Raw genomic sequence first — 26,123 nt, 5'->3', positions numbered from 1 at the left:
CTCTTCCTTCCTCCATCCCTCCCTCCCTCCCTCCATGGTGGGAGTTCGAATCTAATTCTCAGCCCATCTGGCAGGCGTAATGAAGGCGGGCCAGGCTTGTGGTGCCCTGCTGCCATGGCTCGGCGGAGCAGGAGACTAGCTGGCAGATTGGGCCGGGATGAGTGGAGGGGAGTGGAGGAACCTGCTGAGTGAGTAAGCCAGCCCAGTTAATCTCCCATGTGCCCCGGTGTGATTGGGGCCAAGGCCAACCGCACGCTGAGGGCACAGTGGCTGAGTTCTGGAGTGTGGATGGTTGTGGGCCGAAGACTGGAGGGTGAGTCTGGCATTAATTTACATTTCTTGGCATTTAGCTGACTCTTCCATACAAAGCGACTTTCATTGAGTTAAACAGTCGAATAACCTTCATTTTATGGACTGAAACAACAAACAACAGTCAATGAGAGCACAACGGCTAAGGCAAGACATCAACAACAAGAATCCAGCTGGCGTGTAGTCAGTTAAAGGACTGTTTTCCATTGTAGACTGACTCAGCAGCCATAAAACACATAAAGAAACAACAGTGGAGGGAGAAATCAACATGTATACCTCATTTAATTTGAAGTATACAATCTCTATGAGATCTACACAATATACAGATGCAGAAATCAAAACTGCTGTCCTCTCAAACACAGTAGAGATCCAGTGGGGTCAAGCATATGACATGTGTCAGAGGATACAGACAGTCAAACAGGTAGATTCAACCCCAACAGGTGCAGCCTCACAGGAAACAAAAGACAAACAGTGTCTTAGCACCATCTGGCTCAGGCAAGTGCATACGGATTTACATATGGTCAAACATGGCAAGTAACAACTGTGATGTACCACTGCACAGCACTCTTAAAGGTATACTAGATAAACATATGTGCCTTTATTGTTGGCAACATAAATGTTTTTTTTTTTTTTAATGTATTTCATAAAAAATACATTTTCAGTTTTACTTTCACTTACGGTAGGCGCAAAAAGAATGCACAGCCTCATTAAAATATTGTTAAACTAGTTTTATTGTAGTTTTGTGGCCTTCTGCAGTCTCCAAGTCGTGCATCTACTACAGGGAGCAGTGACAGGGCACGTGCCAATGCCTAGTCCCTTGAAGCCCTATACAATTATGATTAAGTTCCTTTATCTAAACACAAACTCCTCTCAAATCGCTGCGATCTGTGTGCTGTGTGTGAAAGCACGTAGGGGGGAAGTGGCAAAGCAGCCAAAACCCTAACGACAGGCCTGCAGCAGCCTGGGTGTGTGGATCAAACTGTGTTTGCACATACTTTACAGAGACATGCTGTTATGACCTTAAGAAGCTGTTTCATGTTTGCATTTCAGTCTGCACCCAAAACGTTGCTGAGCACATTACAGGAAATCTGTACCTGTGTGGTGCCTCTGTTTGCCCAAAGGGTGAAACCACAGCAAAAAGAAGGATGGCAGCCCAAACTAATAGTTGTCGAGGTGCAGAAGAGAGAAACAGAGCAAAAATTGGATAAGGGGACAGAAAAATAAAATGTTATCTACGCCAAAGTAGCAGGAGACTGGGCTGACAAAAACATCAGGTTTCCCTAGGCTGTGCTCTGGCCTCTGGAGAAACCACAACACTGTCATTAACAGTTACTCTACAGTTACTCTGCTCATAAACACACCAGTATCAGCTGGAGGTATAATTGCCCATGCTTCTCCTGTAATCTTATACCCTACCTGCTGTTACTGTCAGACACCTTCTCCACTGAGAGAGACAGACAGAAAGGGGAGGAGGAGGGGCTGAGATGTGTGTGTATGTGTGTGTGTGTGTGTGTGTGTGTGTGTGTGTGTGTGGTGAAGTTGGAGGCAGGGTTGGTGGTGCTTGTGTACTGTCAGATACAAGGCAAGGAAAGTAAAATGAGGGGTGAGGAGAGAGAGAGAGAGAGAGAGAGAGAGAGAGAGAGAGAGAGAGAGAAAGAGAGAGAGAAAAAAAAAAAAGGAAAAAAAATAAAACATGCCAGAAAATCAAATGAGTGTATGTTGCTCACCGAAATCCCAGGAGCAAGGCTCAGGGGCTCCAATGGAGGGAAACTGTGTTCTTTTCGTTGAGTGATTAGAAGACGAGTGGCAGAACATGACCTACTTAGTATAACTTTTTTGTACAGGTTTCCGAAAAGGTAGTCATGTGGGTAGAGTTAGTGAAGTGGGTGGGGGTTTAACCCTAATAGATTCATAGAAACATTAAAGAAAGCAGGAATAATTGCTAGGGGGTGTTTGTGAATATGGAATAAAGTGTCTTCATCTCATGACCTTTCAAGCTCAAACAATGTTTTGCAGTCATTCTTTATGCTCAAGCTTTGCAGCCAAAAAGCAAAGATAGATGCTTTTGGACGCAAAATATGCAAGGCTAAAATGGAAAACATACTATGAATTTTACATTATTTGACACCCTTTAAAGGCTACAAGTGGAGGTTTTAGTACCTTTAAAATTAGCCATCATAGAGTGATGAAAGTGTGAATGTTGAACAAGAAGCAAAACAGAAGAGAGCAGCAAATGAAAATCCTACTTCCTCAAAATCTGTCACTGAAAACGGCAAAGTGTCTAACCTATCACAATCCCATACTGGAAATCCATGGAGGCCGTGAAAAGGGAACATTTTAGCTCTGCTTTAAAAAACGGGCCTGCCTCTGGCTCTTCTTAATTTCAGGCTTTGTTTGTGCAGCGTCGGGGAGCTCTTGTGGGTTTGCGGGAAACCCGCAGGCCTTTTGTCTCATCAGTAGAGGTGGTTTTTGCTTGGTGCCTCCAGCGATCTGCTGGCGTATGCTTTTTGTTCTACCTCTCCATGCGAGATTTGGCCACAGGTCGTGGATTACAGGCAACACAGCCATCACAGGTACACCGCTGTTTGTTTCTCCTACAACAACTGTTAGCAGTCAGCTGAGAGGCTGACACTAAATCTCCATATCAGTCAGCAAGAAAAAGGTGAAATATGAAAAATAGGGAAATGAAAAACCTTGCAAAATGTTCTTTTAACATCAGGTTGTGCCCATGCTAAAATGGCTTCTTTTGGATTCCTTAGGGGACATTAGCAATGCCGCAATGCCTGCTTCTTTAAATGACACAGACTAATATTACACTTGTGGCAGTGAATTAATAAGCTGCAGCATGATAAATCTCTATGATTTATTATGTTCCCTCCAGAGTATAATCAAGTTGAAGGAGAGAGGGAGAGAGTCAGACAGAGATTGGAGGAGACAGAGACATAGCTGATTCTGGATTGAAACACAATAGACAAGGCCCTTCCTCTGCACAGCTGAATGAACAGGCTTACATAGCTTCAAATGAGAAGTGTGAAACAGTCAGCCACTGAAATCAGAGGGTGCTGTGTTTAACAGAGAGAAGGCAGTTAAAACACCAAAAAGTTCAATGTGCAGTGCACTGTAAATATGACATATGGAAGGGCCAAAACAAAATTAGCAGACGTTGTTCCCCAAAAACAGTCTATTTCATTTGGAAGACTCCCCTATAAGGGCTTTATGAGAACATCACACCTCTGCGGAAGTCCCATCCCACAATCCACAGGAGGCTCTCTCTCCCTCCTGCTTGTGTCGGGTGGGCTGCCATCGTATTCACTCCCCATTCCCAGATAGATGTTTGTAATTGGAGCTCTAATTTATGATCGGGCCTTGGTGCAGGATAATGATATGGAGCATTGTAATTTGCTGATGCAAATTGTACGTTATAATGGGGAGCCATAAAAGCCCCGGCAACATCTCGGAGACTTGCCAAACACCCTGAGCGTTCATTACAGCCCTCATTAAAACATCCACGTCGGCATTGGGAGCTCTTACAAATGGAAGGAGCATGTAATTGCTGCTTGATTGTGGTATATGTAACATATGATAAAGTGGAATTACCACTTTATTTGTCTACAGTGTCCGTGAAGCTTAATGGGGAGAAAGCCTGCAGTAAACAAATCCACAGAGCATTGTTTGATTGTTACATTATAGGGCTATTTGTTTAAAGTGGGGCAAATGTGAGTTAGGGGACAGTACATACAGGACAAACTAAGACTGATGATTATCAAGGCTGGGCTAGAGGGAGATAAAACTAATACTTTTACCCAGGAGAGCCTGTGTTTCATTTGGACTAACTCCAACATGGGTGATGGCATAGAGCTTCGTCTGGGAATACATTAACTAGATTTAATAGAAAAGATCAATATTGTTCTTTTTATTACTAGGCACCAAAGTCATTGCTATACATTTAATCTAAAGCTCTGCAAAACCAGCTTTACAAAAGGTAACAAGGAACCTGTGAAGTAACCCCTGGTGAAAAAAAAAAAATTGTACAAATGCCAATCAGTCCCTTCGGAGCACAGCTTCTAGTCATTTCCAATTGCTGATCTCAATTCAGTCCTAAGTAAGGGGTATGTGGAAGGCGGTGAAGCTTAACGTCCCAGCACTTAAGCAGCCTTAAGAGCAAAGCCAAGTGGCAAAAGCAATTAAGAGTTCATTTAGAACAACTGAACTACGCCGGGGCTGGTTTTTCTGAGGCCCGGTCAACTCTAATTCACAGTGTCGCCTTTTTATTCAAATGACCTCTCCCAGAGTTCCCTTTGTGTAGGTGCCGTTCTAATGCATCTCCATTAGAACAAAACCTGAGCTGCACTGCTGAAAATTAAGTTTCCCTCCTCAACTCTGAATGATAGCAGGCCTCCACCACCAGAGCTGTGTGCTCAGCCACTGGAAAAGGATTTTCAGTCGTGCCATTCAGCCAGGGCCCCAAAAGCCTGCAGCCTTTATCTGCAGACCCGTTGATTGATGTGTTGTGGGCCCTGCTGTGGTTAACAGCAATTTTTATCTGTTGCTAACGGCAACAGCCCAGGTCCCTGGTGTGCAGAGAGCAGCAGGGCCCAGGATCTGAAGCCGGACCGCACACAGGGATAAACAAATAGGTTTTTCAAGGCGGACAGCCCTCATAGAGAGGCCCCTGACAGGCAGCGCCCCACCCCAAGGCCAGGACAATGTCAGGGCCCCAACCCACTCCTGCTGGGCTCTTGGTTTCCTTCACTAATTTTCACCATGTGTAGAGCTGGTGGTATAGAGACACCTGCACAGCCCACTGAAAAGTAAGCAAAGCAAGTGAGAGACTAAGGCAGAATGAGATCCAGAGAGAGAGTAACAATGAGACTCACAGGGAGGCGGTTAAGATATTTCATATTCTGTAGAGAAGGCTCAGCCAACAATTGGTGGAGTGAAAAAAATTTTTGCTTCAACAGAATGTTCCCAGTATACATTGAAATTTACACTCAATTTCCTTTCAATCACTGTGTTTAGCATTTAATCCAGTGGATCTGTGTCGTTTTGTTAAATAAAGCGTGAAGCTTTTAATGGCTTCTATTATAATTAAGTGACATAATCCTTGTATTCGATAAAGATCTTGTAAAAAGCCTCGTCACTCAGACAGGGAAGTGTATTTGCCACAATGTGGAGGTTGTGAATGCCAAATCAATTAAAACAAGGCTGTTTAAGAATGCACAAATGACTCTGAGACTGCTCTGTTTGGAGTGTAGATTCATTTAGCGTTAAATATGATTATAACAACCCAAGCAGGGGGAAATGAAGAACGGGTGTGCCTGAGAGCTCCGAGCACTCTAACTCAAACCAAACACTCCGGCAAGGTTTTACTCCCTGACATCTCAGAGATAAACCCTCCCAAACAGACTAGTCAGATTATACTGTCACAGACAAAGCTCTACGCTTTTATCGTGCGTAAAAACATGAGCCGTGGCTTGGCCTTGGGTGGTTTCAAAAGAAGCGGGTGGGAGACTGAAGCTCAATCACTTCTGAAAGGAGAGGAGGTGTGTTGTCTTTCTCGCTAAGCTAAAATGTCTCCTCTGTACAGTATATCCAGCCCAGGGGTAGCGACAGGATGGGCAGATAGATGCACTGAGATTTTTTGACATTTTCCTCGTCTCTTGCAGCTCCTATCTCCCAGACACAGAGGGGGATGTTGGGTTCTTTATCAAGGAGCCCCTGAGAGGATGATAAATCGCCACAGCCTGGGCCCATCTCCGCTGGAACAACAAGCAGGTAGCAGTGCAGGAAACAAGGCACAGATATTGTCTCCCAAACATAGCCGAGGCTATAATGAAGCCTGCACAAAGCAGACAGGAGAGAGTCGGCCTGATAAACAATTCCATATCCAGTCTTCCACAGAGAGCAAGATAGAAAGTCTTAGTCCTGCTGCTACATCGGTCTCAACAGTCCAGAGATTAACCCTCAGCCCTTGGTGTATGTGCATGTATGTGTGTCAGTGTCATCCACAAAAAAAAAAGACCCTGTGTATTACATGATGAGAACACTGCGTTGACATGGAGGTTGGAATATAAGCACTTCATCACATTTTTGTATTATTTCTGTCTTCATCTACGTGTAAAATTTTATCATCAATGTTCTCAAACCATTTTCTCCAATAATAAAGACAACGACCACATCTCTCTGCATGATGGAACTAATAAATTTCTATTATTATTCTATTGGCTTTGAGTTCTGTGCTCTGTTTACAGAATGTCTGAGTTTTAATCCTCTACTGTCTAAGTATGGTGTCTATCCCACCAGGCCAAATTAGCTTGCTTATGTATTAATGTAGGCTTTGGGACAGGCAGCATTTTTAATATGCAAACATGTTTAGACTGTGCACATGAGAGCCAATATTAACACAATCAAATATATGTGCTTTATCCAAAAGAATCAAATGTATGTGCTGTATCCAATTTGGCTCTGAAACCTAGAAATTGTTTCATTTTATTATGTGCACTATTAAAATGACGCCATTCAAGCCTGCTGGCTAAATAAGAAGGGGGACATAAAGAAACATTAAAATGAAGAGGTGTTATCAGAGAAGTAGGAAATTCTCTGGATTTTCATTTTTCTTCTTTCTTTTTTTTATCTCCCAGAGCCTTGTGACAGATAACAAGCCTCTGTCAGCTTGATTCTTTGTTTATTGAGAGGCAGAGCAGTAGATGAGGATCAGCACCAGGGCCTAATGGGGAAATAGCCCCCGCTATGCTCGTGGTGGCTAGTGGTACTGCCCGATTGCCTCTGAGCCTGGCTTTTTGACCTCCTATCAACAACCCTTCCTCACATCACAAACAGCCCTCCACCCACATACATGGCCTCTGTATTCCTTTTTCTCAAACCATAACACTCGGTCCAACCCCTGGCCTTGTGTTGCTCCTCCCATACCCGCTCCGCCTCTGCGTGGCAGCTCCCTGGAGCCCACCAACCCCATGCCCCCTTTTCAAGACCATCATACTGTAAAGCCTGAAGCACTTACAGATAAAGAGACCCCAGAAATCAAGCAGGGCCAGCAGCAGAGCAGATTGAGAGTCAGAGCTCAGCACCCGAGAGGCGCCCACAGGGTACGTATGCTGCAGATAGTAGCATCGGATAGTTAGACAGGAGAGCAAGAAAACATGAAACTTCCTGCCCTCTTTCCTGGACTTCTCTGGTTGGACAATGCTTCCGCGTCACACATCAACCATCAAGCCCCTCCACCCCCATGTCTGCTCTCTCACTCTGACTCCCCCGTTCCCCCTTTCAGATAAAGAGAAGGCCTCGTTCCCTGCCGACTCAAACTGACAGCTTGAGCCAAAGGGCTCCACAAGCTTTTTTGGAAGGTCTTGTTTGTTTTCATCCATCTGTGAGTATGTGGCCGCTGGGGAATAGGAATGTGACATGTTCTATTAAAACAAATTTTTTTTAAAAAGTGGAGAAAAAAAAAAGATTGCACCGAGATCAATGTCTTTTGAAGTTAAGCTTTGTTCAGTGCTTTAACTGCAGTCCTTTGAGGCAGATTAACGATGACAAACCATTTATAGTTGTTTTGTTTGTCTGGATGATTGCTTCCAAGCGGCAATAAGAACTGCCATATGCCACTCATCAGCTAAAAGTAGCACACTTTAAAGAATGTTCCTCTTATGAGTTCCCCTTTAAGCAAAGGACATAAAGGACGACCGCTGTCTGTATTACCCAGAGACTAGACATCTCACTGAAACAATGGGAGGAGAAAAGCACAAATTTATGGTTCGAAAATGCACTGGGGCAAGGCAACAGATGCTTTCAAGGGATAAAAATAGTCCTGCTCTGACAATTTGTGAGATAGCGTATGTTTGAAAGGATTGAGCTGACGGTTAGCAAAGCATCACTAACTATTCCTCTTGGGCATTTACCTTGAATAACACTCTGCATGTCCTGTGACACAAAATTTTATCTGAATTTCTCTTAATACACATTTATGACACATGTTTTACTGCTAAGAACCTCAAATTGTACGTGTACATGCATTTCTCTAGAGGTAAGAAATTGTATTTATTGCATATGAGGGTCTTTAAAAGGCTTTTAGGTATATTGTTAAATATGTGAGCAAGAGGATCCTCCATTGACAGTCACTAGAGGAAGACATAAAACTGCAGCTCCGGCGAACAGTGCTGATCGATGCCAATAAAACGAGGCTCTTCTCGCCAAGGTAGCACAGGACACCTTCCCGCAATTTAATCAGTCAGTCAGCCAGAATTAATGTTCCTAATATCATGATTTCTCCATTACTCTATTTAACATAATTAAAATGTCGAGCGCCGGGGCCATAAAGCGGGTCGTTGGAGATTGTAATTCTGCCGTAAAGCTATGAAGCATGAAAATGTCACTTACCGAGTAGCCGCGGCCTGACAGCGAGTGAGTGGAACTCTGTAGGGAGAGAGAGGAGAACAGGGATGACCTTTAAGGAGCGTTTCACTCGCTGACACAGACATGATGAAGCAGCGCCGCTTTAATATCAATATTCACGTTAACCTTTTACCTGCCCTGCCATGTACCCCACTCCCACACACATCACTCCCATACATCTTGGCCTGAGCTACATCTGCTCTGAAAACAATCACTTGTGTCCTGCCGAGAGATATAATTTCATTTTGTTATAAATACATTCAGAATTTCATATAATATCTAATCAAATTAAACTGGTACACAATAACCTTTTTACAGCCACAAAAACTCTGAATTGCCAATAAAGTGATAATCACCCCAATTATTTTTCAATTTTTGTCTTCTGTAGTTTGGGAGCCAACCGTATCTCTTTTGGCTCTGATGATTTCATATTTCATATAATGTGTATCAGTGGATGACAGTATCAGGTGTCACCACTTACAGTATTTGTTTGGATTCACTTGCCTAGACTGTGCCTTTGCATGTGACATCTCACATTGACAGGTAATGAATCCATCCTTACTTCAGCACATCAATTGATAAAACACACGTTGATGAAGAAATTGTTGTTTTGAGAGTGACAGTTGAAGCGGAGACAGAGCTCTCAAATTTCCTGATACCTTCAGATGTTTGGCTTCTCTTCCAGCTCGTCTTGCAATTTTCCAACTATTTACTATGTGTTCAAAACGCATAGTATTGAATAAGAACAGAAGCAACAGGCATTTCAGTGTGACTGGTAAATCGCTAATCATAGAACTTATAATAAGGGTGTAAATAGAAAAAGAGGTAGTTTCCAAAATGTGTTGTGTCCTTCTCACATAACCAAACATGTGTCATGGTCATAATTTAACCACTGCAATAACAGGATACATTAAAAAAAATGTCATTTGCATGATCTTTTCAAAGTGGCCTCTTTCACAGTTTTGGAATCAACCCCGATGCTTTGTTTTTATGTTGTTATGGTGGCCCCTGTTGTACTCGGTCTGAGGTGTTTTGGCCCTTCAAACTCCTCCTGTGTTCTCTAATGCAGTCCTCTAAATGCTGAACAAGAACAGGATAGAGACAGAAAAAACCTGGGTTTTGTTCTGTTCTCCGGCTCTGTCCGTCAGCGCTCAGCACGAATACCAATCTCCAAATCCCTCCCTCCTCCACTTCCACTTTTCACTGCTTTTATTCCTCTGTCTAGATTGGCAATTTCTCCCCCCCGGTCTCTGGAGGGGACTTTTCTGCTAGACCAATTTCGTCCATAGGTCCACCTTCAATCCAGACAACCTCCCCCACACCTTCACCACCACTGCCTCTCTTGTTTTGCGCCCTCCCAACGCCCCTCATCCATTCTCCCACACCTGTTCTAGGCCTCAGCCCTCATCAACGCCTGTGTGCCCCTCTGATTCGCAGGACGGCTCCTGTGGTGACGATTAGGGAGGAGTCCTGCGGCGAACCGGAAAGCAGGCTCTGCGGGATTCAAAAGGCTATTCCCCGCTTTGCTCAACCTCTTTACTCCCTTCACTAGTGTGACCAGAAAGGAGGCAAGAGGAGAGGGGAGGAAGAACTTGCACAGAAGGCAAAATCTGTATATACAAAAGGGCCAAAAGTTTATTCTAATGAGAATGTGCTGTGTTGTCTGTGTGTGTGTTGTGACCGCACTCAAATGTGTATATAGGCTTGTGTTTGTGTGTGAGTGCATATGTGCATAGGTGGTGGGAGGCCAAGGCCATTTGGAATTAGCCTTACTATGTAGAGTTCATTCAACTTGGAGCATTCTGAGTAGAAAGAGAGGCTTATTTAAATGATAATGAGGGACAATCCATTGGATTTAGTGCCGGTGAAGGGAGGAAAAGAGGGGAGGGAAAGGGGGGGATCCATTAAAACGCCAGCGGTTCATAAGCCATAGGGTCGGCATACAGCTAAACACTCTCTCTTAAAAGCCATTATACATGGCTCTCAATGGATTTCTGCAGCGCTTAGGACTTCAAAAGGATTTAAGAACCCGCCCCGGAGAGGGAGTGTGGGGGAGGGAGAAGAACAAATGTGTGTGTGTGCTGGTTATGGTGGTTGGTGGCGAAAGGGATGGGGCGGATGCTGGCGGCATTTAAGGGTTAACTAAACAGCCCCAGAGAAGAGAAATGTTGCTAAATCCGCCCCCTAATCCTCTACCCATTTCCATGCCCCCTCCTCCACTCTCCTTACTAAAAAAAAAAGAAAAAAAGAAAAAAGAAAAACATGGCGACAAGTGGGGAGGGTCCAGTCCATCTTCTCTCAACTCAGACTATTGGTTTTTGTCATCGCAGTCAGGCTGAAAGGTGGGCCAATCAGAGCTCTTAGAACAATGAAAGGCTACAGACATCAACTCCTGGTGTTCCATCCCCTGTGGCAGGAAAACCAGGGGCACCGTCTATTTCCCCTCTTTACCCCAATTTATTTTCATTCATGTCTTCTTTGCATCTTTTCCTTGTGCCTTGGTTCTTCCCAGTAACGGAACAAGAAGCAAATCGAGAGGAGAAAAATTAGGGAATGTGTTTTCAGAGAAATGAGACCCCAGTGATGTCTGTTTGTGATGACAATGACATAGATGTATACTGGCAGTAGCTGGTAGAAGCATTTTATGGTTACGAATTGGCACTAAGTGCTGGCATTGGAGTGTTTTGTTTTTCTATTATTACTATTAATTCTTTATTTTGTTATACCATTATATCCTTTCTAAGTGTACAAATATGTTTAAATAGATTGACAACACATATATATCATACAGATTAGTCATATCACACCGTGTAAATAAATGCAAAGCTCAGCCACAATGTACATTACATTGCTTTACATTAAGGATTTCTACTGACAGCTGAATGTCTTATTTAATTATCATTAGCATATACATTTTAGCTGTTCATGCTCGGTTGACAAATTTAACAAAATGGAAAAAATTCATGATTACATAGTATTAGTACCAGTGTTGGTGGCTGGAAATGATTGAATTAGAACAAATGCCATAAATAAGTCATTTTTAACTAGATAATTAGTCATAAATTGTTGGATTGTCATCTTTAATGTTTCAAATTTCAGTGATTTGTTGGGTTTGTCTGTAAAATATATAATCAGGCTGATCACCCCTAAATATCAGATTTCTAATAAAACGGTGTGTCTGTCCAATAACACTTCTACCAAGGATTGTTATGAGTCCCCTCCTGACTCCTCAAAGTAAAAATAAGATCTCTAGGACAGCGTTCATGATAGTGAACTGCAACAATTCGAGGATAAAACAAGGAATTGGAATCAAAGACTAATCAAGGAAGGAAATGGGAATGTACCCCAGAAACATGGGTGGGTGTGGGTGGATACAGGAGGTTGATAGAGACCCAGAGAGTACTACAAGTGCCACCCTCTCCTCCACAGGACACAGATGCAATGGAACCGACCCCCTCCACTACCTCACATTTCCCTAATCCCTGTGTGGCTTAGTGCCGGGCCCCGCTGCACCACAGGCACAATTACCTAGTCAAAATAAACAGATAAAGACCCAACCATGGCAGTGAACAAACAGCATCCCCTGCAATTTTTTTTTTTACCTCCTGCTCCCAAATTGATGCATGACTGTTTTTACAGGCGGCGGGTGCGTCCGCATGTCGCATTTGTCTCTATTTCCTTTGGCGGTAAGACAAGAGAAATCCATTTTACTCGTTGCCGATGCGGCATCATTAGTTAAGAGCTCTTAAAGCTGTGGAGCCACTTTGATGTGATGGAGCGTGTTTTACGAAAATTAGTAGTGCTCATGGAGCTGTGGAGATTTCATGGGCCTGGAAAAATAAGAAGTATAAGGGGGATGGTGATATGGTGTCGGTGAGGAATGTTTCTGTGTATATCATGTCCATGTCTCCACTTAGAGGAATAAAGGACCTAGCAAGAAGGACAGACTGATAGACAGACAGAATGAGAAAGAGAAAAGGAAAGACAGGCACAGGGACAGAGATGGATAGATATGGATGGCATGGCTACAACAATCAGCGTCTGTGCACCATTTATTTGGCAGCAGATTAGAGAGACATGCCACATCTAACACCGTTGGCGATTACAGCGCGCAATTTTCAACAGCACCCCCCCCACCCCACCAGCCACCACCTCCACCACCACCACCACCACCTCCACCACTTACACCCTCACTCTACCCCCCCCACCACCCAACCCCAATCCATGCCCCCCTCCTTCTCAGTGCTTGTCGTATATCCCTGTCAGAGCTGTCAACTAGCGTCGGTCTTTTATCTGACAAGCCCGCCTCTTCCTCCTGACTTTTTCATTAAAAGACAGCCTTTACACAAATTCAAGAGAAATAGTGAGAGGAAAGGGGGGGTGGAGGGGGACAGAGCACAAGAGAAACAGAGCAGTGCGAGGCTTAGAAAAAAGACGAACAAGATGGGAGAAATTAGGCTGGGTGATTTTCTTTTTTCATAAGGCTGGATTTTCAGTTGGAATGCTGAATGGCTTAAAACAATGTATTTAATATGTTCATTAAAATCTTTTTCTTACCACCATTTTACCCCTGCTGGAAGAGGAAGCCTGCATATTTTCCTTCCTCTTCTTTCTGCCTCTTTTTCTCTCTGCCTGCTTTCGTCAGCTAAATGAACAGTCTGATTGAATTTAGTTAGGTTTGGGAGGCCTGCTTGACAGGCATTAGTTAGGAAGCATATTTCTACATTCATTTAAAATGGGCCGCTTGGGATTTTGCATAAATTCTCATTACTTCCCCTGTATCTAAATTGCATTATTTCATCCGTTACGCTGAACCAGTGCCTAGCTTCCATTTCCCTTTGCCACCTACTCATTCTCTAAATGGACTGGCATATGGATGCCGGCGCAGTGATAATTGGAACTGTTTCTTTAACTCATTCCATTCGGGGGTCGGCAAGGTCGACCCACACCTGGCTGAGCTGCATTAGGTCATGTCTACATTTAACTGTGCCGTGCTTTAAATAATGCCAGGTCAACTAGGTGACGCTGTGCGACTGGCCTAATCATTTCCTGTCTGTGTGTTGCCAGCTAACCAGCCTTTTTCCTACCACAGAGGGGATTTATGAGGTGATATCTTGAACAGCAGGAGCTACTGCACCAGCTGCCCTCTGATCTCAGCCCGCACTATGTATTCCTCCTCAGGGGTCTCCTGCTTTGGCCTGTGGAAGTGGGCAGGCTGGCTCTCTGCAGAAAAGGCAAAAGGTCTTGTCCAAGGCCTCACCTCGCTGAGCTGCTCCTTAGAGTTGCTCCTGTGCGGTCGGTTGAGCTCCTGTACTGTCTCGTCCTCACTGACTTTGACCGGACGTAGTGACAAAGGTTTAATCTGCTGGGGACACAAAAAACACAATTCACGGTTACTTTTAGGACAATACATTAATAACATTTATATGAATCAGTTGTTCTGACAGCACTGTGATTTGCTGCAATGCGGATTATTAAAATTTTAAAGAAGAAATCATGTTTTTATGTATTGAAACACCATGGTAGTGCTATTTTGCATGTTTAATACAAAGTACATGTACTTGTGATGGAACCATTTAAATATGGCATAGAAATTAATATGATGCTTCCATAAAGCCAAATTTGTGTCAAAAGCTGATACACTTCCTATTCATGAAACATAAAATATTAAAAGGATTGTGTTTATCGGGGCGCTTTAAAGATGATGAAGCCACTGACTGTAAGAACTGTAAACATGATATTAAAATGTCACTGCTATAAACATATTTCAAAATGAAAACCACCAGCAGATCAACCAAACAACTCATATTAAAAGTTCAAATAATCAACTCCAACGTAACTATATATAACAATACAGCATAATCACAATGGCTTCAACTGACGTTCAATTGGCCGTGATCCCTCTATTCACAACTTGAAGGACTGTTGGTGTGGCTTTTCACATCTCAGAGCTCAGTGCCAGTTTGTGCTTTGGCTAAATGCAAAATAGAACTGACTGTAGCAAAACACCTGCAACCCCAAAAAACCTTTTCCTACCACTACCAGTGCCATCAGTCAGAAACAGAAATTCTGCAGTGACCATGTATAACGTGACTCTGTTAGATTAATTTGGAATATACCTGGGCTGTGTTGAATTTAACACCATCAATCAATATTTATCTACTTTGGTAAGATGACAGTCTGTCCTGACCACATTTTCACAAATGTTTACTCATATGACACTACACAAACACAAGCATTAGGTTACCATGGCTGTTTGTATAATATGCTAAAACTAGTCTTACATTACATTTACAAAACCAGTAAAAACAAAAGCAGCATTGAATAAGACACTATACCTTTGTTTAAATGCTTTACTAGCACTATGAAATAGACCCACATTAATCAAAATATCAAATGCCACCACAAGTTATCAGCAGCAAGTTATCTGCTTAAATATATAATGTATGCCAGTATCCTTGTTTAGCCACCCACATCATGATAACCCTAATGCCTACACGGATGGCTGGTTGATAGCAATCCAAACCCACAGTTGGCTGGCATTCCAACTTAGCTAGATGGAAGCTTTGCAAGCTCTGCAAGACTCTTTTCAGGTACAGCCTCAGCCAGTCATAAAGGTCTGTGCTGCTTTTCCACCTTAGAGTACTGTAGTGATGGCCGTGGGGTATAATTCATTTGACTTGCAGTTTGCATGTAGCAGTGTAGCAGCTCCCCTGGTGGCACGCACAGTGGCTGGCCCTGGTCTCTTGATCTCCACTGTAATTTAAGCAGATCACTGCTACAATTAACCTTTCCTGGTAAATATCAATTATGGCCCCCGGCTGGGCTAGAATTAAAAGGGTCATCAGCTAATCTGACAGGTCCTGTACGCTACCACCTGGCTGGGAGACAGGGAGGGAGGCAAGGTGGCAGAGAGAGAGTGTTTGTCTACCCTCATGCCCACCAGCTCACATGCCAAGTAGACACAATTCCCTTTTAATTACCCTGCCGCCACCGGGGCAAGCATGCTGATTGGCCAAGGGGCATTAGCAGTGCGCTGAGGTCAACAGTGACAGGACTGGGGTGGGGTGGGTTTGGCGAAGGAAAAGAGGGAGCTGCTGCCAAGCAATCAGGGTGTAGCGATGGAAGGAAAAGAAACCTGGCAGGTGGGCCTAATCAGGTTTGACTTCCACCTCTACCCGCCCCTCTCTGCCTTCCTCGCTCTCTCTCGACTAGCTGTCAACCTAATCACTCCTTGAATCTCAAAATAGATGGTGGCCTTTTTGATTTCCTTCACTCAAGGAAAGCACAAAGAGAGCAATCCTCCTTGGCAGGCAGGCAGGGAGGCAGAGACAGAGAGCTGGGGTACAGTCTGCATCACATCGGCGTCAAGAGCAGCCGTTGATTACTTTGTTTACCCAGCATCAGTGATGCTGACAAATTCCTGAAGGCACCCCAAGTGTTTCCATCTCCTTTGGGGCCTGCAGCTACATTACCCAGTCAGCAATCAACTTGGCTATTGATCAGAGCACAGCTTCTAATTAGCCACCTAGGTTAATGATGCAACGTGCAAGGACTGCTCCCACAGCCACTGTTCGACGGGACAGGAGAGCAATTGATCTAGGCAGGAATTCACCAACTCTGACAAAAGATTGGCAACCCTGACTGCCTGTGATTAAGGCAGGGACTAATTTCCAGTCTGGGGAGGTGTTTAATTGGCCCTATGCTCCCAACTGTACAGCTTTCATGTGCTGTTTTTTTTTTTTTTTTTCTTCTTTTTTCTCTACTCATTAATGTTAAAAGACAAGTCAGAGAGCTTGAGGGTGGAGCTAATAGTCTCCACTGAGATGTGATTGGGTGCAAATACTGACATGGTCCAAGGTCACAACGCCTTTCCATACACTTGAGTTAATGTCTTTGAAATGCTCTCTGGGTAGCCCAGGGGGAGTAGTTCTTGGCCACCTGGACTGCAATAAGGAATTACAGTTTGTGATTTGTGTATGTTCTTGAGATAGATTGCATTGAAAATTTTACCAATGCAGAATGAAGCAAGGTTAATCAGATCAGATCTGCAATTTCATGTAGATAATCTTTGCATGTGGGACAGTTTCTCTTAAAAGAGAAAGAGAGATGTCGAAAAAAATACATGGCCAAGTAAGCGGTGGTGTTTTACATGAATAATGTACTGGAAATTAGCCCCATTAGTCTCGGTATTGAACATGTCTCCAGTCTGTCTCTGGAGGCTGCCACTCTGTGCTCTTTAATTATCTTCAAAGGGCCCTCCAGCGTCTTAATTTCCCCCCAAGTTGAGTAGTGCCGACTTGGGTCTGCTCATTTATACTACTCTAACCCTGGGTGAAGTCACTGAGTCCCTTCTGCTTAGAACGTGGCCAGTCAAGGCATCAGCAGACAGTAGTAGTTCAGAGCAGCTAGGCTGGGCTATTGTGCCTTCTTCTTTTTCTCTTGCTTACTCCTTGTGGTGTCGATCAATCTACAGCATGTCAGCAGGGAGCTGCTTGGGGGTTGGGGGTGATGCTTTGTTGTCCTGCTTCTTTGATCCTCCCACCTCCTTCACCTTGCAGGAGGTTTGTGGGCTGAATCCAATGGTTGCACACTCACCTACCCTTTCCTTCCCTGAATAAGAGAAGCTGTTAGTCCTGATCTCCCCTGCTTTTCCCTACTTGCTTCAGCTCCTCTCAGTCTGCGTTGTGTCCCTGTAGCCTGCCATCACCTGTCAACAGCACTCAGGGAGGTTGTGCCTCAGCCTTGTCCCAGCGTCAATCCTCATTACCCTTGGATCCTGGACTTTGCCCCCTGCCCACTCTTCCCTTGATCCTTTCTTGCTCTTCTGCTCTGCGCTACCACGCTCCAATCAGTTCTATGGGCTTCCAATGCACAGGGCGGGAAAAAGACGAGGGGCAATACACAGAAGGGAGGGCTAGAGAGGACGAATACAGATCCTTCCTCTAATTTGTTCTGAAAAGTGTCCTGCGCAAAGGACCCTCACCCCCATTAACCCAGCGACAGGCTGCTCCCATTGCACAGGGAGGCATCAGTGTTGTGTGTATGTATGTGTGTGTGTGTATGTGAGGTAGGCCTGGTGGTGCAGCAGGCGGAGGCACCTCAGTGCTCAGTGCCGAGCTCAGGCACTGGCTCAATCTATCGGCTCATTATCCCCCCCCTCCAGGCTGGGGTGCAGACAAGTGCACTTTAGGGCCACAGGCCAAATTGATTCATCTGCCTTCATTTTCTTCAGGCTCAGAAGTGGCAGCTGCTCGGAGGCAGGGGGACAGAGCTATAAGATTGTGAGAGACAGAGACAGGAGAGAAGGAAGCAAAGAGAGAGCAAAGGATAGAGTCAGATAAAAGGGGGAGGCATCAAGAGAGAAAGGTGTTCCTGGCTTTGTTCCCCATCCATATCTCATTTCACTTTTCCTCCCCCTCCTCCCTCTTTTCTCTGTCACTCTCTCACTTTACAGCACTACCAACACCTCCCTCCCCTGAAATTGCTATCAAGACATGCACTCACTCCCCCACCAAGTCCCAAGTTGGAAATTAGCCCAAGGACAAGCTAGTGGATTTACTACAGGGAGAGCAAATGGATTTTTGCTTTTATTTTGACGAGTCCCAGTGTATCCATTACGGCTTTTAATCATACATTATTCATAGAACTCGTCTTATAATAAATGACCACATAAAAAGGGATACACATATTATACAAGGCCTAAAATGCCCCCATAACTCTCTCCTTGTGCTCTCAACTAATTCACATTTGTAAGCTGGTTCAAAAATATGAGCCTGTGAAACATAGAAAGTAATGACACACAGAACCTGACCAGAGCTGGCAGATTAAAAGCAGCACTTGTTTATTAGAGAATTACTGAGAAAAAAAATATGAGAAGTTGTAACCTATAAGCTGTCCCTGCTGTGAGCAGAATTGTGGCATAGGCTACTGTACAGTGTAGAGCTAACCGGGGTGGCCAGTGAGACCTCCCAACACTGTAACAAAGCAGTCAACCCGAAAGTGAAGCTGCCTTCTCAGCCTGATTCCCAGCCAACGGGGACCTCAGGAGAGCCTGAGTGTCCCGCAGGGCCCCGTCTGGAACAGATGAACTGGGGAGTGGAGCACTCCCTCCGGGGCCCAGGTCTCTCCAATCACTCTCACCATATGCCTCTGGGGGGAGTGAGGGAACAAGGCAAAAAAAGGAGGAAGAGGGGAGGGGAGGTGCACCTGCTCTCAAATACGAACCTATCCCTCAGCACCTGTCCCGGGGGTCCACCAACAACCACAACCGACAGACACACATACGCCTCACCTGTCAGCCAGGACCGTAGGAACAGTATCTGCCCTGGACTGATAAGCACAGGGCCTTACAGCGGAAACACTCAACCTCCCAGGCCCTCCTTTTCCTCTTTACTTCAAGTCACAGGAAAGCATTTCTGTGCTCTACCAATAACAATTAAGCCGATGATGTCAAAATGCTAATGATGTTATTGGAAAGAAAGCAAGGGACCGATGTTGTGGATCTGCATTTTGCTGAAACATTATGCAGATCTTCTTTCTTGCTGCTGTGAAAGAAATGCACAGCTCTCATTTCTGTGCACACTATTAGTGCTGAGAGCAGTGAGTGCATTTTGCAAAAGATTTATGCATGCTAACAAGGAAAATTCAAATCATGTTCACTTTGAAGGTTGCATTTTTTTTTTTTTTTACCTCGACATGATTATTTGCAAGTCAAAGTTCACTTTGGTTTTCAAAAAAGAGGGTACATTCAAAGCAGTAAAACAACTTCAGCTTGTGGTACATGCCACTGGAAATGCCACATTTGCACTTGGTGGTCAGCAAAACCTTTGGAGAGAGAGAGAGACAGAGTGAATGATTTATTCATTCATTTTTGAGTGTGTGCTGTTGTACCTTTCAGTGTTGCAATTATCTCTGGTATGTGGACTTTCCAATCACCAAGAGCATTTTCAAGCAAACACAGAAGCATGGGGGAAAAGGCAAATGATATATATATCTGACTCCTAGACGTTAGCTGCAGGAAACATGTTTTTTTTAAGAAATATTTCTACAAATTATATATATATATATATATATATTGATGTCAATTTACTTTATCACAGCTTTTTCAAGTGATGTATTACAATACAAAACATATTCTTTCACAACTAGTGTTGTTTGCATGCTTCATTAGCACACTATTTCCATACACTCTCAAACAATAAAAGGTACAAATGATAAGAAACAGAATAATTTTAAAGAAGTCCAAATGAATGACTGCTGTGTGATATTGGATATTGTAATGACGATACTGTAATCTTAGCACCTGTATCAAATCAATTACCAGACTAAAAGTAATAAATAAATCAATAAATAAATAAATAACCGAAGTCTGCATTTTTGGTGACAGTAGTAACATTTTACCAAATGAATGATTGTATCTTTCAGATGTCTGTAAGTGTGAGATAAAATTTGTCTCCCTACATGCAGGTCAGAGTTTTCTACCATGAAACACTGTGACTATAATAACTGTATGCTGCATCAATCACAGATTCTGCAACAGTTTCATGCGGAAAGGATTTATCAGTTATAACTCTCAACGCCATAACCCTCAAATAGACAGAGATAAGGCTGGCGTAAACATTCTTATCAACTGATAACAGTCTGTTGGCGGGACAGATCAGCAGTCCAGACAGATGTTGAAATGACAGAATGTCTAACTACATACAGAGAGTTTCACAACTTGCTTGTGAAAAGTTAGCTAAATATCGAAGAAAATATTGTTCTCTATAAATAATAAACCGGCCCAAATTAGATCACGACATTAAAAATTGTCCTGACATTATTAAAAGAGTTATGAGTGGTAAATAACATGACTATTTGATTGCAAACTTTACAAGGTTTAAACCCATACAACAGTGGACTGCAGCCACAATAATAAACACTTCATACGTATATTAGGAAGGAATAAGGACATTTTTACAAATAATCCTGCTAATTTGTGTCCATTTCCCCACCAATGACTTTCATCAATGACCACATACATATTAAAGACCTCACTTCTGCTCAACTGCAGTAACACCATTAATTATTTTTTAACACTTGAAAATGATCTTATTAGCAGTCGGAAAAATTACATTTTTGGAAGTGTAACATTCACACTCACTCCTGCAACTACACTTGATAACTCTGTCACCCTCACACCTACTTTAAGAAATGTTTAATTTCCTCTAATGTAATCTGAAATAATTATCAGCTGAAGCCGGCGAATCCTTTGCAAAAAGGCCCCGTTTAACAAGTCCACCAAACACACACACCTTAGCGCTCTTTCACCACGACATAATTAAAACACCGAAGATGAGATTGTGAGGTAAAGGAAATGAGCAAGTGATTAAAAAAATCTAAGTTGAAGAACAGTCTAAAACTTCCCATCAGTCTAACTTTAGACTGTGCTCCTCAATCAGGTAAATGTTCTTTAACGGAATAGCTAATACCATCATTTATAATGAACATAGATGTATTTTAGTTCTGAACACTGAGCAACAACAAAAAGAATCTCTTACTTTCATTAATAATGAACAGACTTTATTAACCTTTGGAGAAAAAAAACACAGCAGCAAAAGTCTTTTTTTCCTATTTAACTTTGTCTAATTCAATATAAAAATCCATTTCAGGACAAAATGAACGATAAAGCCAATATATCTGTGTTAAGTTCAAATTGGGAACAATAGTAGTCATAGAAATCATTCCCCCTCAATTATAGTTTACATGGGAAGAACACATTAGAGTGGATGATGTTTAATTTTTAAACTATTAATACTAAAAGACAAACTCTATGGGATGGGGTGGATCCCTCCTTTGTTTCCTGGCTCACAGACTATCTGAAAGGTAGACCACATTTCATCAGGTTGGTGACCTGTGTCTCTGGGACAGTAATGAGCAGGACTGGAGCTCCACAGGGGACTATTTTGGCTCCCTTTCTGTTCACATTGTACACACTGGAGTATAAGTACAACTCTGAGTCCTGTCACATCCAGAGATATTCTGATATTGCGGTGTGTATCAGCAATGGACATAAAATGGAGTACAGGGATCTGCCAGAGATTTTCATGACTGGAGTCACAAAAACTGCCTCCTACTGAACACCTACAAAACCAAAACAATGGGGGATCTCAGAAAGTCTAAATCTCCTCTTCAGCAAGTCAGCACATGTGGTGTAGACACTGGGGTAGTATTGGTGTACAAATATAATAGTGTGCATTTGGACACCAAGTTGGATTTGTTCCTGAACACAGATGCACTCTATTGAAATGGATAGAGTTGGATCAGCTCCTTTGACAACTACACTAAGAAGCTGTACATGTTTGACCAGACCATAATGACAAGGGCAGTTCTATGTTATGGTCTGCAGGGGAAGCGGCATCAAACAAAACCATGCAAGATGGCTAGACAAACTGGTAGAGAATGTTGGCCCAGTGTTTAAATCTGTCATCATCAGACTCAATAATATATTAGTCTGATGGCTAATATTTTTAATTGGTTTTCTTTAGCTTTTTGAGATGATGGAAAAACAATTTTCATCCTAGCAATAAATAAATCTATATGTGTTGCATGAGCAAGAATAACTAATGAGACAACTGCCAACCAAAGCCGCCTACACTAAACTTAAATCAAGCAAACCAAGAAATCACTGGTTACATAGAGTGAAAAATAGACTATTGTCTTTTTATGAGTCAAAGTCTAATTGCTGCAATAATCAAAAGATGATTTTTCAATATGGAAAAATAAGATTAGGGAGTCATATAAGGAGTGCATGTATTTAAACTGTTCTTGCATGCAATGGCAGAAATGAAAAAAAAAGAAAAAGAAATCCAGCATGTGCACCCTCATATTGACTGAACTTTACTGTAGCAGTGTATGCTAGAGCTAATCTAAGGGGCTTAGTGAGGAGCTGAGGCATGTCATCAGAGAAGAGTGCGAGTTATGAGGAAAGAGACAGAAAGAGGGAGTTTTTGAGAGAGATGAGGTCTAGGCAAGAAGTCAGGAGGTAGTTTTGCAGTCAGAGAGTGAGAGAGAGACCAGCACAGACAGCCAGAGTGCTCTGGGCTTTTTAATAGGAGGCAGATGCAACACATGTAATGAATCAGCTTCGGCTCGACGCGGCTTCCCTCTGATGTCTGAGTACTCGTCCTGCCCTTGGAAAACTTCTGGGACGTTATCTCATGCCTGCACAGCACAGACTGCCAGTGAATTTGAAGGAAGTGTTATGTGTTGAACGAAAGAAGGGAGGTGGAAATAGGAAAGCTGAAGTATGTGTGAATTTATATGTATACTATACACTTAAATGTAACAATATGTGCTTGTTATAGGTGCAAAAAAAAAAAAAAAAGCAAAAAAAAAAAGCTAGCTTTCTATAAAACAAAATACATGTTTGTTGTAATGTACTGTATTTCATATGTATACAGCTCTGGAAAAAAAATAAGAGACCACTGCAAAATTATCACTTTCTCCGATTTTACCATTTATAGGTGTGTGTTTGAGTAAAATGTACATTTTTGTTTTATTCTCTAAACTACCGACAACATTTCTCCTAAATTCCAAATAAAAACATTGTTATTTAGGGCATGTACAGGGTGGGGAAGCAAAATTTACAATATTTTGAGGCAGGGATTGAAAGACAGTGTATGACCAATTAGTTTATTGAAAGTCATGAGAATTTATTTGCCACAAGAAAATTTACATAATAGAAAATGTTTTTATTCTATGTGTCCTCCTTCTTTCTCAATAACTGCCTTCACACGCTTCCTGAAACTTGCGCAAGTGTTCCTCAAATATTCGGGTGACAACTTCTCCCATTCTTCTTTAATAGTATCTTCCAGACTTACTTGTAATAGTTTTGCTCATAGTCATTCTCTTCTTTCCATTATAAACAGTCTTTATGGACAATCCACCTATTTTTGAAATCTCCTTTGGTGTGACGAGTGCATTCAGCAAATCACACACTCTTTGACATTTGCTTTCCTGATTACTCATATGGGCAAAAGTTTCTGAAAAGGTATTGATAATAATGTTAGGTATGATTATGACATCAATATATGTTTGGTTTCAAAACAATTGACGTAGTGCCTGCTGAGAAAAACAACTAAATGTTCATTGTAAATTTTGCTTTCCCACCCTGTATTTGCAGAACATGACATATGGTCAAAATAACAAAACAATGCATTTGTTTTCAGACCTCAAATAATGCAAAGAAAAGTTCATCTTCATTTCTAAACAACACAACACTAACGTTGTAACTTGGTAAAAGTTCAGACATCAACATTTGGTGGAATAACCCCGATTTTCAATGACAGCTTTCACATGTCTTCTCTCTCCTCCATTGCTGTTGGATGACTTTATGCAGCTCCTGGCATAGAAATTCAAGAAGCTCAGCAATGTTCGATGGCTTGTGACCATCCATCTTCCTCCAGAAGTTTTCAAAGTGGGTTCAGGACTGCAGATTGGACTGACCATGACAGGGTCTTCATCTGGTCGTCCGTCATCCACACCTTTATTGACCTAGCTGAGGCCAGGAGCATTGTCCTGATAGAAAAACTAGTCCTCAGAGTTTGGGAACATTGTCAGAGCAGAAGTCCAGTAGTTTTCAATAGTTATTATTACTTTTGCGGTACTAATAGCACTGTTTTTGCCTATCATAAGAAGATAGTGATGGCCACAGTAGTGTTTTTTATACTTGTCTTTCTTAAATAAGACATGGATCAGGTGTTTATTAAGTAGAATAAGGTGTGCTTGTGTTGGAATTCAACAAACACAGGGATGGAATGGATGTCATACATGCAGACATGTTGATTTTAGAAGAAATTGCAGTGGTCTCTTAATTTTTTCCAGAGCTGTATATAGCATATAACATATATAATGCTGTTCTTCACTTGATGAGCCAATAATCTCAATTTATGTAGCCTGTAGCTTGGGTTAAAAAAGATGTAACGTTAACCTGCAAATTAACAACTTCAGCATTAAGATGAAGTGTGGGGAAAAAAAAAACAAAAAAAAACAAAAAAAAACCAAAAACCAACAGTCGTCAACAAATAAACCCAAGAAAAGTTTAATCACTTTTGATTTGCTGCAGCTTAATTACTTTGATAATGGATTACACTGCTATCAAACTGGCTTCTATCTTTTTCTCTGCCTGTATATTGAATGCCTTACATATAAAAATTCAGAAGCAAAAACAATCTGGGCTTACCTGAAATATTCTAAAAAATGGAATGTGTTGGAGGATGGAAAGACTGATAGATTGCTCCTGAAAAAACCTAAAGTGAAAAGATGAAAGGAGTTTGTACATGTCACATATGGAAGCAGGGAGTTGGGATGGTGTTAAAGTGGGGGCTGGTTATGTGTTTCAGTAAACTTCAGGTGAGGAGAGCAGAAACTACACAGGAGGCCTCCTCGCTGTCATTTAGGCGCTTGGCTGTGACATCTGCCTCTTTGCTGTCAGCTCCATCACTCCTCGTTGGACCAGAAGAAACTGGTTGGCAGAGGAGATCGAGGAAGAGGCGGCGAAGGAGGAGGATGGAGAAAAATAGGCAGATAAGATGAGAGGATTCTAAAGCTTTGGGCTGGTATGGAAATCAGGTCTTGGAAAGGCAGAAAAAAGAAGTGACGATGAAAAGCAGATGGAATCAGCCATTGACATGACAGCATCCAGCCTAGAGAGCGCAGATCTACCGCTTGTGCAATTACATGGCCGCATTTGCATCTATATGATCCCTCAAAACGCTGACATGTGCTGGGATTTGAGGCTCCCTATCTGCAAATGCCTGAGCACAATTATGTGTGTGCACCCTGTGTGTGTGAGTATGTGAGCATATTCACAACATTAGATGATCTGACAGGCACTGCTTGTCACGATGTACACTACATAAAATGAGGATGCAGTTGGTAGAGGAGGATCATGTCCATTGTGTTAATAGGGATAATAGTGATTTAATAAGCTTACAGGGGGATTCACTGCGCATTCTAATTGGCAAGACCCATCGGATGAAGCTGTCTGCGCTATCTCCCCATGACTGAAATCTGACGGAGCAGTCAAATGGATAAACAGTCTAACTGTAAATGACTGCCAATTAATAGTGTAAAGTGAATATGACTTAACAAAATGGAAGCCTCATTTCAGATGACTTGGACAATAGTTGCATGATTGCACTTATTTGATATTCATTTTCATGTATAGTACACCATCAAGAGCAGGCTGCATTTGACCAGTACACCTTTAACCCATAAAGATTCAGTGCTAATTTTGCGGCAGTTCCAAAATGTATTTTTCACTCTAACTTTTTTAAGTGATTCATCACCATTTACTACACAGCTAAAATTTACTTAGGGGGTCAAATGAGTGGCCATTTTTGTCAAAAAAAAAAAAAAAA

At 42.4% G+C, this 26,123-nt stretch overlaps 1 protein-coding gene and 1 long non-coding RNA gene across 13 annotated transcripts in view; one reads left to right on the top strand and one right to left on the bottom strand.

The window, feature by feature from the left end:
- fbrsl1 (fibrosin-like 1) overlaps window positions 1–26,123 on the bottom strand; it is a 322,499-nt gene that overhangs the window by 149,331 nt on the left and 147,045 nt on the right. For 10 of the 11 annotated variants that reach the window (XM_030143070.1, XM_030143058.1, XM_030143064.1 and 7 more), the window contains exons 3-4: window positions 13,979–14,083; window positions 8,704–8,739 (exon numbers count right to left, since the gene is read on the bottom strand). In XM_030143070.1, coding sequence (XP_029998930.1) covers window positions 8,704–8,739; window positions 13,979–14,083 — 141 coding nt within the window. The remainder of the gene's footprint in view (window positions 1–8,703; window positions 8,740–13,978; window positions 14,084–26,123) is intronic. The other variant, XM_030143059.1, reaches the window with a different exon arrangement.
- On the top strand, window positions 171–9,514 carry LOC115425464 (uncharacterized). Of its 2 annotated transcripts, XR_003936239.1 has the most exons (3): window positions 171–313; window positions 5,976–6,084; window positions 6,951–9,514. It is a non-coding gene; the product is annotated as an uncharacterized LOC115425464 (long non-coding RNA). The 2 variants fall into 2 exon arrangements; XR_003936238.1 differs by lacking the exon at window positions 6,951–9,514 and having other exon boundaries at window positions 5,976–6,530.

The sequence above is a fragment of the Sphaeramia orbicularis genome, chromosome 9 (genome assembly GCF_902148855.1).
Source record: "Sphaeramia orbicularis chromosome 9, fSphaOr1.1, whole genome shotgun sequence".
NCBI lineage: Eukaryota > Metazoa > Chordata > Actinopteri > Kurtiformes > Apogonidae > Sphaeramia > Sphaeramia orbicularis.
Note: the sequence above shows the minus strand (reverse complement) of the source record. Positions and strands in the feature narration are given on the sequence as shown.